The sequence below is a fragment of the Chiloscyllium punctatum genome, chromosome 3, assembly GCF_047496795.1.
Source record: "Chiloscyllium punctatum isolate Juve2018m chromosome 3, sChiPun1.3, whole genome shotgun sequence".
Lineage (NCBI taxonomy): Eukaryota > Metazoa > Chordata > Chondrichthyes > Orectolobiformes > Hemiscylliidae > Chiloscyllium > Chiloscyllium punctatum.
The window spans coordinates 148,971,217-148,984,548 of record NC_092741.1 but is presented as its reverse complement, the minus strand read 5'-3'; the positions used below and the strand labels follow the sequence as shown (position 1 = coordinate 148,984,548).

General features: G+C 42.2%; 1 protein-coding gene across 1 annotated transcript in view; it reads left to right on the top strand.

The window, feature by feature from the left end:
- Positions 1–12,276: 12,276 nt before the first annotated feature.
- The window catches only part of fkbp1b (FKBP prolyl isomerase 1B), a 38,308-nt gene continuing 37,252 nt past the window's right edge, over positions 12,277–13,332 (top strand). The window contains exons 1-2 of the mRNA XM_072562075.1: positions 12,277–12,453; positions 13,053–13,100. Of these exons, the coding sequence (XP_072418176.1) occupies positions 12,417–12,453; positions 13,053–13,100 (85 nt within the window). The 5' untranslated portion in view covers positions 12,277–12,416. The remainder of the gene's footprint in view (positions 12,454–13,052; positions 13,101–13,332) is intronic.

The following is a 13,332-nucleotide window of genomic DNA, read 5'->3' as shown; positions in this document are numbered from 1 at the left end:
TAGATTAGATTACTTACAGTGTGGAAACAGGCCCTTCGGCCCAACAAGTCCACACCGACCCGCCGAAGCGCAACCCACCCATACCCCTACATTTACCCCTTACCTAACACTACGGGCAATTTAGCATGGCCCAATTCACCTGACCTGCACATTTTTGGACTGTGGGAGGAAACCTGAGCACCCGGAGGAAACCCACGCAGACACGGGGAGAACATGCAAACTCCACACAGTCAGTCGCATGTTTGATAGTTAACTTCTAAGCTTTGTTTAAATTTTAAAACAGACTAATTCCAATTGGTTTGGGCATTGCCAAGAAAAATGAACCTGTTGTCACCTCTTTTGTTGAGTTAAAGCAGGTCCTATGTGTGTACACTTCTTTTCTGTTTGCAAAAATACAGGATTCTGTGTATTTAATAACAACTTAATAATCTTTCATAAAATATTTAGGTCATATATAAAAAATTCACATTTGCCTTGCATCACTCACAGGCCATAATCTTCAACTCTCTGCAGCCTAAATTGTGGAGATGCTCTTTCTTGTTTCTCACCATGACCAAAATATTGTCTAGGTAACAGTGGACCCCTAATCCACCAAATATCTGACCGTGGCATGTTAGAATACCACAGGTGCAGATGTGATTGGGTGTCTTGCATTTGAATAGTCCTTTGCGTTGCAATCGTAAAACATTTCTAGGATTCAGGATCAACATTCGTCTGAAGATAGCCTTGGCTAAAGTCAGCTTCACTGAAAAGCTGATCTCCAACTAGTTTAGCAAATAGGTCATTGATTGAAGACAAAGGATACAGCTCAGCACACAGTACTGACCGTAAAGTCACCACTGCTGTGTACCAATCCAACTTTCTTCATCACTGATTTGATTTGGTTTGATTTATTTGTTGTCACATGTACATAAGTACAGAGAAATGCTTTGTTTATGAGCAGTCCAGACAGATCATAGTAAGTGAGGACGTACAGATCATGGAATGCTATGCATGAACCAGTCACTCACATTTACAAATTCAAGGAATCCCATCTCAACTAACCTCTCTAATTATGCTTCACCCTTTGATCTGAATGCATAAGGACTGATCTAGTCTTGCTTGAATCTCTTCATTGATTTTAATTGACAGATCTTTGTCATGCTTCCCAGATCCCTGTTAAAAACAACAGCATGTTTCTTTAGAATCCGTGATGGATCAGTCTCAAAATCTGACAATGTACCAATTGAGTTTGATTTTCTCCAACCACATTCTTCCCAATAAAGTGGGAAAAAGTAGACAAATCTTCAGACTGACTGGATAACTGAACATTCACATCAATGCAACCCTTACTGCATTACTTCACCTATGTACATTTTGAAGTTGCAGTGCAGTGTGAGCTGTTTCTGATAAACAAGTTCATGTATCAATGAAAACACTACTCGGGTCCTCCAGTGACCAGTTATGTTTAATAACAACTCCTCTCTGGACTGAGCGTTTGGATTTTTCTTATGCACGTTTTGTTCCATATAGATTTACTTTCTATTTGTTAGTCTCTGTACTTTTACTATATGTTGTTCATGTTTCTTCCTCAAACGTCCATTTAATGTGTCCTTTGCTTCCACAGTTTCTGCATATAGCTTCTTTATATCAGCAATTTGCTCCAGCATGACCTGTTTTTCCACATCGATGGCAGTTTTGAGTCTGCATTGGTGCTTATCTCTCAGCTCCCATTTTATGAACTCTCATTACTGAGCTTAGTTGTTGAGCTTCCTTCTCTGTTAGTTCCATTGAGACTGCAATTTTCAGTGTCTTCTTTAAGTCTAGATTCCTTTCTGTCAGAAATCTCTTATGAGTGGTTTCACAACTTGAAACCACACACTCGTCTGTCTCTGATAACATCATTTAAGTTGTGTTTGAATTCACAAAATTCTGCTAATTTCTTTAGACGAGAAGATAGCATCACCATCATGCTGTTTGTGACCTCTGGACCTTTCAGCGATCACTAATGGTTTTGGTGAAAAATGGTTGTATAATGTTCCTTCTTTTTTTTCAAAAGCTTTGAGACCTGACTTAATATGCACACAAATACACAACAATGCATGTCGGCGCATGCGGGAGGATCACTGCCCTTTATAGAAAAGGACATTTTGTTTGTCATTTATATAGAATGATTTAGATGAGAATAAAGAAAGCATGGTTAGTAAGTTTGCAGATGACACCAAGATTAGTGGTATAGTGGACTGCGTAGAAGGTTATCTAAGATTGCAAAGAGATCTCGATCAATTGGGTCAATGGGCTGAACAGTGGCAAATGGAGTTTAATTTGGATAAATTCAAGGTATTACATTTTGGTAAAACAAACAAGGACAAGACTTATCAAATTATAAGTAATACCTTGGGCAGTATTGTAGAACAGAGAGATCGAGGGGTTCTGGTACGTAATTCTTTGAAGTTTGCATCACATATAGAAAATGATGGTTAAGGCATTTAGCATGCTTGCCTTCATTGCTCATCAGACCTTTGAATATAGGAGTTGGGACATTATGTTGAGGTTGTACAGGACATTGCTGAGGTGTCTTCTGGAGTACTGTGTCCAGTTCTGGTCACCCTGTTACAGGAAGGGCATTATTAAACTGGAGAGGGTTCAGAAGAGATTTACCAGGATGTTGCTGGGAATGGAGGGTTTGAGTTCAAAGGAGAGGCTGGAGTGTAGAATGTTGAGAGGTGACCTTATTGAGGTTTATAAAAATTATGAGGACTATAGGTAAGATAGCATGAAAATCTTGCCCCTTAGGTCTCTTCTTTATCTTTCCCCTCTCACCCTAAGTGGTGACCTTATAGAGGTCTATAAAATCATGAGGGGCATGGATAGGGTAACTAGTCGATGTCTTTTCCCTGAGGTAGGGGAGTCTAGAACTAGAGGGCATAGGTTTAGGGTGAGAAGGGAAAGATATAAAAGAGACCTAAGGGACAAGTTTTTCACGCCGAGGGTAGTGCGTATATGGAACGAGCTGCCAGAGGAAGTGGTGGAGGCTCGTACAGTTGCAACATTTAAAAGGCATCTGAATGGGCATATGAATAGAAAGGGTTTAGAGGGGTATGGGCAAGTGCTGGCAAATGGCAAGATTGGGTTGGGATATCTTGTCAGCATGGACAGGTTGGACCTATGTGTCTGTTTCCATGCTGTATTATATCTATGACTCTAAATGGCAGGTGTCTTTTCCCTCGGATGGGTGATTTCATGACTGTGAGCATATTTTTCAGGCGAGAGGAGAAAGATTTAAAAAGAAGAAATGAGGAGCAATTTTGTTTTCCCCCCCCACAGAGTGGCTCATGTGTGGAATGAGCTTCCAGAGGAAGTGGTTGATGCAGGTACATTTACAGCGTTTAAAAGACATTTAGATAAGTACATGAATAAGGAATGTTTGAAGGGATATGGGCCAAGTGCAGGCAGGTTGGACTAGTTTAGTTTGGGATTATAGTCAGCATGGGCTGTTTGGACTGAAGGCTGTTTCTGTGTTGTATGACTGTATGACATTTTAAAATGTTTACTTCTGTAATTTAAGTTTTACATCTGAGTGACAAGTTGAAAACTTTACCATTTTTTTAACCTTCTTAAATATAAAAGCTGTAGGTCAGAAATGGTTATAGAGTGCATAGCAACTCCAGCTCTGTTTTGTCTCATAAACATTTTTTCATGCTTGTCCATATTTATGAGTGAAATTATTCACAGAAGTAAGGGTTTACAAAGGGTTTATATATTTCTGGCTTCTTGTTTAGAATACACCCAGTCAAAATAATGTTAGTGAAACAGAAACACAGCAACCATTTTAGCTACAGAAAGGTTTAAGTAATGCATTAGATTAGATTACGTACAGTGTGGAAACAGGCCCTTCGGCCCAACAAGTCCACACCGCCCCGCCGAAGCGCAACCCACCCATACCCCTACATCTACCCCTTACCTAACACTACAGGCAATTTAGCATGGCCAATTCACCTGACCTGCACATCTTTGGACTGTGGGAGGAAACCGGAGCACCTGGAGGAAACCCACGCAGACACAGGGAGAACGTGCAAACTCCACACAGTCAGTCGCCCGAGGCGGGAATTGAACCCGGGTCTCTGGCGCTGTGAGGCAGCAGTACTAACCACTGTGCCACCGTGATAACAGAGCAAAGGGGTAAGTCATTCAACCTCTGAAATATGCTGCACCTTTTGACTAGATCTGGCCAGTCTGTATCTCAAAGCTGTTTTCTAAATGGAAATTTTTGCGATTTTAAGATTGTACCCTCTTGGTCTGCATTCTCCCACCAGAAGAAATAGTTTATCATTTTCTACCTATTGATTCAATTCTTTATTTTAAATACATTGTTTAGATTATCCCCCAAATTTCAAAACTCAGAGGAATATAGGCCAAGTTAATGAAAATGATCTTCATATGTTCATCCTTTATCCCTGGCATTTTTATGGTCTATTTAAATAGTATCCCCTTCGAAGCTGTTGGGTCAACAAAAAGTACTCAGCAGGTCTGTCAGCATCTGTGAACAGACAAATTATGCTAACATTTCAGGTCAATGACCTTTTGATGGAATTGGAAATGATAGAGGTGGCAGATTACTTGCAAGTATAGAGGCAGGGAAGGTGGCGAAGAGAACAAGGAACAGAAGGAAAGAGGGTGGAAATGTAGAAACATAGAAAATAGGAGTGGGTGGTGGCCATTTGGCTCTTCGAGCCTGCTCTGCCTTTCATTATGATCATCCAACTGAATAGCCTGTTCCTGCTTTTACCTCCATATCCTTTTATCCTGTTAGCCCCATGTGCTGTATCCAATTCATCTTGAAATCATTCAGTGTTTTGGCCTCAGTTGCTTTCTGGTGTAGTGAATTCCACAGGCTCATCACTCTCTGAGTGAAGAAATTTCTCCTCATCTGAGTTTTCAATGGTTCACCATGTATCCCTGGCCTGGACTCTCCTATCTTGGGGAACATTCTTCCTGCATCTACCCTGTTTGGTCCTGTTGGAAATCTTTTGGGTTTCTATGAGATTTCCCCCTCCTCATTCTTGTCAATTCTGGCGAATCCTAACCAATTCAACCTCTCCTCATATGTCAGTCTGGTCATTCCAGGAATCAGTCTGGTAAACCTTTGCTGCACTGAAGACAGGAGTGATTAAATAGCACTGAACATGATGGTGCGAGGTAAAAATGGATGATACCATGACAAGCAAAAAAAAAGCCATGATGGTAATCGTGAAGTTGTCATTGTCAGCAGATTTAAATGGATTGAATTTTCACTCTGGGGTTAGCAGCCTAACACCTAGAAGATTTATGAGTCTCAACCTTACTGTGATGCAATACGCTTTTCAAAGTGTCAGCAACTAATTGGCCCTAAAATGAATTTGGTGCCCAATTAGAGGTGAGGATTCAGCCAGCAGGTGGGATCCAAGCACAGATAGATAAATGTAAAGGCAAATGACCAGACTGGCTGTTGCCATCAGAAATGGATGCACTGGAAACTCAAAGAGTATCATGAGTAGTCCAAAGAGGCAGGACTATTGGCATCAACCTGATCTGCATTGTTTGGGCAGCCATCACTTGTTGCTCTGCTTAAGTTGTGGCAGACAGGAGATTTCTACACTTCCCTCACACTGGAAGAAGAGCCAAGGAAGAAACAGACCATCAGGCATGGCTGGAGCTGGCCATGGATGTCAGCAACATCAAGCACTGTCTCCTCACAAAATCAAGTCTCTCAGCTGATGGCAATTCTGTGCCATTGCATGAACAATTGAATTTAAATCTATCCTTTTAGACAACTTTTTCACACTGCAGTCATAACTACAAATGGCTCCTCACTTTATTTTTGACAATTACGTAGAGATGTGTCCCAGCCCTCATGTTGCCCATGCTTTTAATTTGAAAATTGTTGATCATTGCTCAGGAGGTCTTGTGGCATAAAAGGTAGTATCCCTGCCTCTGAGCCAGAAACGCAGTACTTTATGACTAACAAAGGTGCATTCATCAAATGGCCAAACAGGTTGAATATTAACTAGTAAACCCTTCCAACAGACACCAAAGACAGACTGCAAGAGAGGGAGAAGTTCCTGGTCGTCCATATAATGGACAGAATGCTGTCCATATTGCCAAACCACAATTTGCAAGGAAAGTGTATATTGCTACAGCAACTTGAGACTTCTTTGATGGAAGGGTGCAGTTGGCCAGACAAACAATGAGAATTAGGTAGATACCAACAGCACTAAGTTCAATCCCTGTTCTGGCTTGGGTAGATTCTGAAACTGCCTTTTTGCCCTACTCATGATGGAGGCTATGGCATAGTGGATCAGATCTGCCTTTGGGCAGAGACCTCAAGATAACAAAGAATTGTTGCTCCTCATATTCCTAGTAGGCCCTACAATGAGCTATTGACAAGTTATTGACTGGAGGTATGAAGGTTTCTGACTCCACCTTTGAAAATCTAATCACGTCACTGAAGCATGTAGAACCAGTGACACCTTTTGCATTTGCAATTTTTCAGGTCTTCACACACTGAAAAACGTCCATAGGGAACTGAAATTTCAATGTTACCATGGATGGATCTGAGAGAACAGATCACTCCACGCTGAGAGAGAAATAGGTTAGCATGAGTGAAGAAAGTCAAGAAATTTAGGTGGTTGATACAACTCTGGTACTTCCTGAAGAAAACATCTAGAGAAAGTAAAAGACCAGAGGTATATTGCAAGTGGAATTGAACAATCAGTAATTATCACCAAACATGCTCATTTCTGACCTTTTGATAGAGAGAAGGTCCTTGATGAAACAGCTGAGGATGGGGATATGTTCCTGCTCTGAGGAATGTCTATGTTAATATTTTGGGGCTAAGATGATTGGTCTTCAACAACTTTAACATTTTTTTACAAGATGTGACTCCAACCAGTGGAACTTTAAATTGAATTCAATTTTTCTAGGGCTCCTTTGTGCCGAATTCATCAAATATCTCCTCTACTCTCTTCATCTCTGCAATTTGGCTGTTTCTCCTTGTTTGAACCAAGGCTGTCATGAGATTTGCAATTGAGTGGCCCTTCTAGAAACCAAGGTTAAAACAATGACTGCAGATGCTGAAAACCAAATACTGGATTAGTGGTGCTGGAAGAGCACAGCAGTTCAGGCAGCATCCAACGAGCAGCGAAATCGACGTTTCGGGCAAAAGCCCTTCATCAGGAATAAAGGCAGTGAGCCTGAAGCATGGAGAGATAAGCTAGAGGAGGGTGGGGTTGGGGAGAGAGTAGCATAGAGTACAATGGGTGAGTGGGGGAGGAGATGAAGGTGATAGGTCAAGGAGGAGAGGGTGGAGTGGATAGGTGGAAAAGAAGATAGGCAGGTCGGACAAGTCAAGGAGACAGTAACTGAGCTGGAAGTTTGAAACTAGGATGAGGTGGGGGAAGGGGAAATGAGGAAGCTGTTGAAGTCCACATTGATGCCCTGGGGTTGAAGTGTTCCGAGGCGGAAGATGAGGCGTTCTTCCTCCAGGCGTCTGGTGGTGAGGGAGCGGTGGTGAAGGAGGCCCAGGACCTCCATGTCCTCGGCAGAGTGGGAGGGGGAGTTGAAATGTTGGGCCACGGGGCGGTTTGGTTGATTGGTGCGGGTGTCTCGGAGATGTTCCCAAAAGCGCTCTGCTAGGAGGCGCCCAGTCTCCCCAATGTAGAGGAGACCACATCGGGAGCAACGGATACAATAAATGATATTGGTGGATGTGCAGGTGAAACTTTGATGGATGTGGAAGGCTCCTTTAGGGCCTTGGATAGAGGTGAGGGAGGAGGTGTGGGCACAGGTTTTACAGTTCCTGCAGTGGCAGGGAAAAGTGCCAGAATGGGAGGGTGGGTCGTAGGGGGGTGTGGACCTGACCAGGTAGTCACGGAGGGAACGGTCTTTGCGGAAGGCGGAAAGGGGTGGGGAGGGAAATATATTCCTGGTGGTGGGGTCTTTTTGGAGGTGGCGGAAATGTCGGTGGATGATTTGGTTGATGCAAAGGTTTGTAGGGTGGAAGGTGAGCACCAGGGGCGTTCTGTCCTTGTTACGGTTGGAGGGGTGGGGTTTGAGGGCAGAGGTGCGGGATGTGGACGAGATGCGTTGGAGGGCATCTTTAACCACGTGGGAAGGGAAATTGCGGTCTCTAAAGAAGGAGGCCATCTGGCGTGTCCTATGGTGGAACTGGTCCTCCTGGGAGCAGATACGGCGGAGGCGGAGAAATTGGGAATACGGGATGGCATTTTTGCAAGAGATAGGGTGGGAAGAGGTGTAATCCAGGTAGCTATGGGAGTCGGTGGGTTTGTAAAAAATGTCAGTGTCAAGTCGGTCGTCACTAATGGAGATGGAGAGGTCCAGGAAGGGGAGCGAGGTGTCAGAGATAGTCCAGGTAAATTTAAGGTCAGGGTGGAATGTGTTGGTGAAGTTGATGAATTGCTCAACCTCCTCGCGGGAGCACGAGGTGGCGCCAATGCAGTCATCAATGTAGCGGAGGAAGAGGTGGGGAGTGGTGCCGGTGTAATTACGGAAGATCAACTGTTCGACATAGCCAACAAAGAGACAGGCATAGCTGGGGCCCATACATGTGCCCATGGCTACGCCTTTGGTCTGGAGGAAGTGGGAGGATTCAAAGGAGAAATTGTTAAGGGTGAGGACCAGTTCGGCCAAACGAATGAGTATGTCACTGGAAGGGTACTGTTGGGGACGTCTGGAGAGGAAAAAACGGAGGGCTTGAAGGCCCTGGTCATGGCGAATGGAGGTGTAGAGGGATTGGATATCCATGGTGAAGATAAGGCATTAGGGGCCGGGGAAACGGAAGTCTAACTGAGCATCAATAAGCAGGTTATTGGTGAGTCAGTGATACTTGGTAGAAGTGTTGACAACACCTTCCAACTCTTTGTTGATGACCAAGAACAGGAGTGGGACAGAGAACTGAAATGGCTCAGGATCATACCTGTGTCCTGGTCAGTGGTGTCCAGCACAATCACGCAATCAGTAATAAAGGCATACTTTTAAGTCATTTTATAAATGGAAAGCATACAGCACGTGTTTGTTTTTTACAGTTTCTTTTGCATTTTTCTATTAACGTTTAAGCAATATAATTAAGTAAACTTCAAAGAATGACTGAGACCATTAGAAATCACTAATTACTTCTTTGCACAGTACACGTTTATGAGAGATTCTCATTTCTCCTATGCATTTCATCACTGGACAAAAGATTTTCACCCAGAGTATCCTTATCCATCTCTGAAATATGAGACTGCAACACAGATAATGGGATCAAAAGCAACTCCGAAAAATGAGCCACTTTCTCATCTAGAATTATCATCAATGCAATGGTGATTGTATACGAGATTCTATTGATTTAAGCATGGTTTGTTCGCAGGTGAATTTTGATAAGCATTTGCATTACAAGATTCTGGGTACTTTATAACTTATCTTTTTACAGCATTACTAGTTCAGAAAAGAATTTGACTTCGTTAAAGTGATTATTAGCTTCTTCTATCTATTTATCTATTTACCAGATCCCTTATTATCCTTGTCATATTGTTAATAAAGTATCCTATTGATAAAGTATCACTGTCAACAAGAAAATAACCCATATTATGCAAAGATTTCATTGCATTGATAACAAGCCAGGCAGTTCAATAATTTCATTCATAAGATAGTACTTCCACCAATGCATTCTTCCTTTACTTTAGTACTGAAGCACATTTAAATAGACAGCAGGAATTTTCAGCATTGCTTCACATGAGGTCCACTGAAGATGTTACCTAGTAAGGTAACGAAACGTCTGGAAATGAACCTTTCAGCTCAGCGACCAAACCTACATGCAAACTTCAACCTGAGCTACAAATCTTCTCAAAATTCCTGAAGCACATTGTGCTAAATTATGCAATTGTATCCTAAAGTAGGGTTTGAACTCAATTATGAGTTTGGGTGACAGTATGACACTGCTGACCAAATGTAAGCTACAAATCCATCTGGCTAGCTAGGAATCAAAATGAGACCAATTAAACATTCAGTTGATAAATAGAAAATAAAATAAACTGTCTTTTGGCATGCAACCTCAATGATTGCATATATAATTCAACCTTCTGTGTATTAAATAAGTAAGAGAAAAAGAAGTATGTGTGATTTTTGATAATTGTTAGTGTCTTACATCCTCAGCTACTGATAAATGTCAGATGTTTGCTAAGTAAATATGAATTTCTCTGCATTTGCAAGTATATCCAAAATACTTAATACTAGATTAGGCCATGTGCTCAAAGGCATGTGACAGCAGTTATTAGTAATTGCTGTTGGACAAAACTAGAGTATCTGACTGGGATATTATTTTTATATAATGAGGCACTGAGTTTTACATAGATAATGCTGATATCCTGAAAAAGTCACAGATCCTTCAGCCTAATGTGAATAATACCACAGGCAATTCAGGAATAATTAGCTAGGTGCACAAATATATTGAACTAATTATCAGACACAGTTATGGAAGTTGAGCTTTTTGTAAAGCAGAAATGAAAGTGGCCCTTGGGGGAAAAAAAATTATCTTTAGATATACACAAAAAAATATGGTGCACTTTAGAGATTGAAATAGCACAATGTACTGGAGAAACTCAGCAGGACTGGCAATATCTCAGACAGAAATGATGTCAATATTATTAGTTTTGTGTGACCCACCTTTGGAAATCAGGACTATTTTCTTATATCTTGAGAGGGTTCTCTCAACAAAGGTCTTGAAATTCATCATTGCCTCTGTGTGATAGTTGCTGATTGACTGAAGAAGTGTATTTAAGGACTAAGAACTCAAAGCTGAGACTAACATTATGGTTTACTGGGTAGCAGTAATCCCTTGTTCTTCTATAGTTCAGAGCCTTGGACAACTGACAGCAGGCATCTTAATACACTGAAGTACCACCAAAAGTGCAGTAGCCAATCTGTGCATATCAAATACCCACAAATAAAGACTATATAATGTGATGCTGATTTCAGGATAAGTATTGGTTTATTGGGGATAGTGGGGATAACTCCTGGGCTTCTCAAGTATTTTCTTAGGATCTTTTACATTTCCCAGAGCAGACACATGGAGTGGCCATTTAAGGTCTCATTGAAACAATTGGAACTTCAACAGTGCAGAACACTCCCATCTCCAGAGCATCAGCTTTGTGTCTTGTGTTTTCTGCTTAATTCCTGGAAGTGGGATTTGAAATTGGAACACTGCTACCCCAAGACAAAGGGATCTGCTGCAGTTGGATGGGACAAAAGCTGCACCATTGGGGGAGGGAGAGGGAGGTGAACTAAATCACTTTGAAATACCACTATGTCCTATGGTGTCTTGAACAGTATGATGCAGAGTTCTCAAGCTGGACAGAGTGCATAAATTTTCAAGAACGTAGGAACAGCAGTAGTCCATTCAGCCCCTTGAATGTGTTGCAACACTGTGATCATTGCTGGTCTGTGACTTAACTCTATTTACCTGCCTTTGGCCTATCTTTGAAATGACATAGTTGCAGAATAAACAGGTGCCAATTTAAGACTGAGATAAGGAGGAATTTCTTTTCTCAGAAGGTTGTGAACCTTTTGAACTCCTGCTGTAGGCTCAAAATCTTTGTGTATATTTATGGCTGAGATAGTTTGTGGATCAGTAACGGAATCAAGGGTTACTGGGATAATACGGGAAAGCGAACATGAGAATTTTTGTATTAGCCATCTACTCTGAGCCAGGAGGTGGGGATTCAAGTCCTAACTGCTCCATAGGTGTAGGAAAAAGTGAGGACTGCAGATGCTGGAGATCAGAGTGGAGTGTGTGGTGCTGGAAAAGCACAGCAAGTCAGGCAGCATCCAAAGAATCGGAGAATGGACGATGCGGGCATAACCCCTCCCCCATTCCTGATGAAGGGGTTATGCCCGAAACGTCGATTCTTCTACTCCTGGGATGTTGCCTGACCTCCTGCGAAACATCTCTGAACAGGTTAACTACAAACAAAATGAATCTATTGAATGGCAGAGCAGAGCCGAATGTCCTGCTCCTGTAAATATTTATTTTAGTTCGTTATCCCTATAATAAGACACCTTCCTCTTTTCAGAGCCATGCTGCTGGCTGCATACACAACCTATCCCCAGGAAGTAACAGCAGTAGCATGGCAACTTACGGGGGGGGGGGGGGGGGGAGCCTTGCTGCCGATTGGCCGGCGGAATGTATCACTGTTCCAATGAGGCGGGGATAGGGGTGATTGACGGACGCCGCGGAGGTCACGTGCTCGTGGGCAGAGTGGTGCGTGGCTGTAACGACGCAGGGTGTGCAGCCGAAGGACTGTTATTGCTGCAGGCTGCACTGGGGAAGCGTGGCAATTTCTTCCGCGGAAGAGACATAGAATATATATATTGTATATATTTGAGAGCATTGTTGTTTAAGAATGGGCGTTGAAATCGAGACCATATCGCCAGGAGACGGTAATTGTGCCATCCCAACAGATCTTTATTGTGTTTTTAACTGGGTTTTGCATTGCAGGAATCTGCCTTGTCGTGGTAGTCTAAACAAATTTGGTAGCAATGCAGTGTGTGTGGATTTTTAAATGGCATTTGCTGACAGCTGCGTAAAGGCTAGTACTGTACTATAAAAGAGAGATAAGGGCTGTGTGATTTCACTCTGTCTGGCTTTTCGTTAGTAGTATTGTTGCTGCTGTTGGTATCCATGCTAAGGGGGAAATGATTAGGCGGGTTCGTATTTTCAACAAAGCGTGTTCCTGAGAAAGGCGTTTGAACTTTAGTTCCGGCCGTAGAAATCAAATCTTCCAAAGGCTTTATGCCTGAAGGTAAGCACTCATTACAAAAGTCGTGAAATTTAAAACCGTGGAGCCAATCGAAAAAGGAAGCTAACATTTTAGCAATTAATTGGACACGCCATTTTTTTCTGAAAGTTAACGTGGTTTTGTGCTAGAACCTCAAAACCACTATAACGTCTCGCTGGGCGACCCATTACAAAGAATTGCGACATATCTTACAGGAACACAAAGATGTCAAAGGTACTAATTGCATGTCTTCTTTTTCAGGCAGGACATTTCCAAAAAAGGGCCAGACATGTGTTGTTCACTATATAGGTAATGTATACTATGAATCATACATTTCATATGAATCATACATTCAATAAGAATGTCACCAGTGGGTGGTAATGGGCATTGCAGTTTTCTGAAGCTGGTGACTATGATAATGTTTTTGAGCCTGTTTTGACCATGGTAAGACCTGGTCTTGAATTTGCAGTCACTCCCCCACACAGTTTTGATTTTTGACCATGACACCATGGCAAAAGTGCTGAGAGGTAGGTAGCTGCTT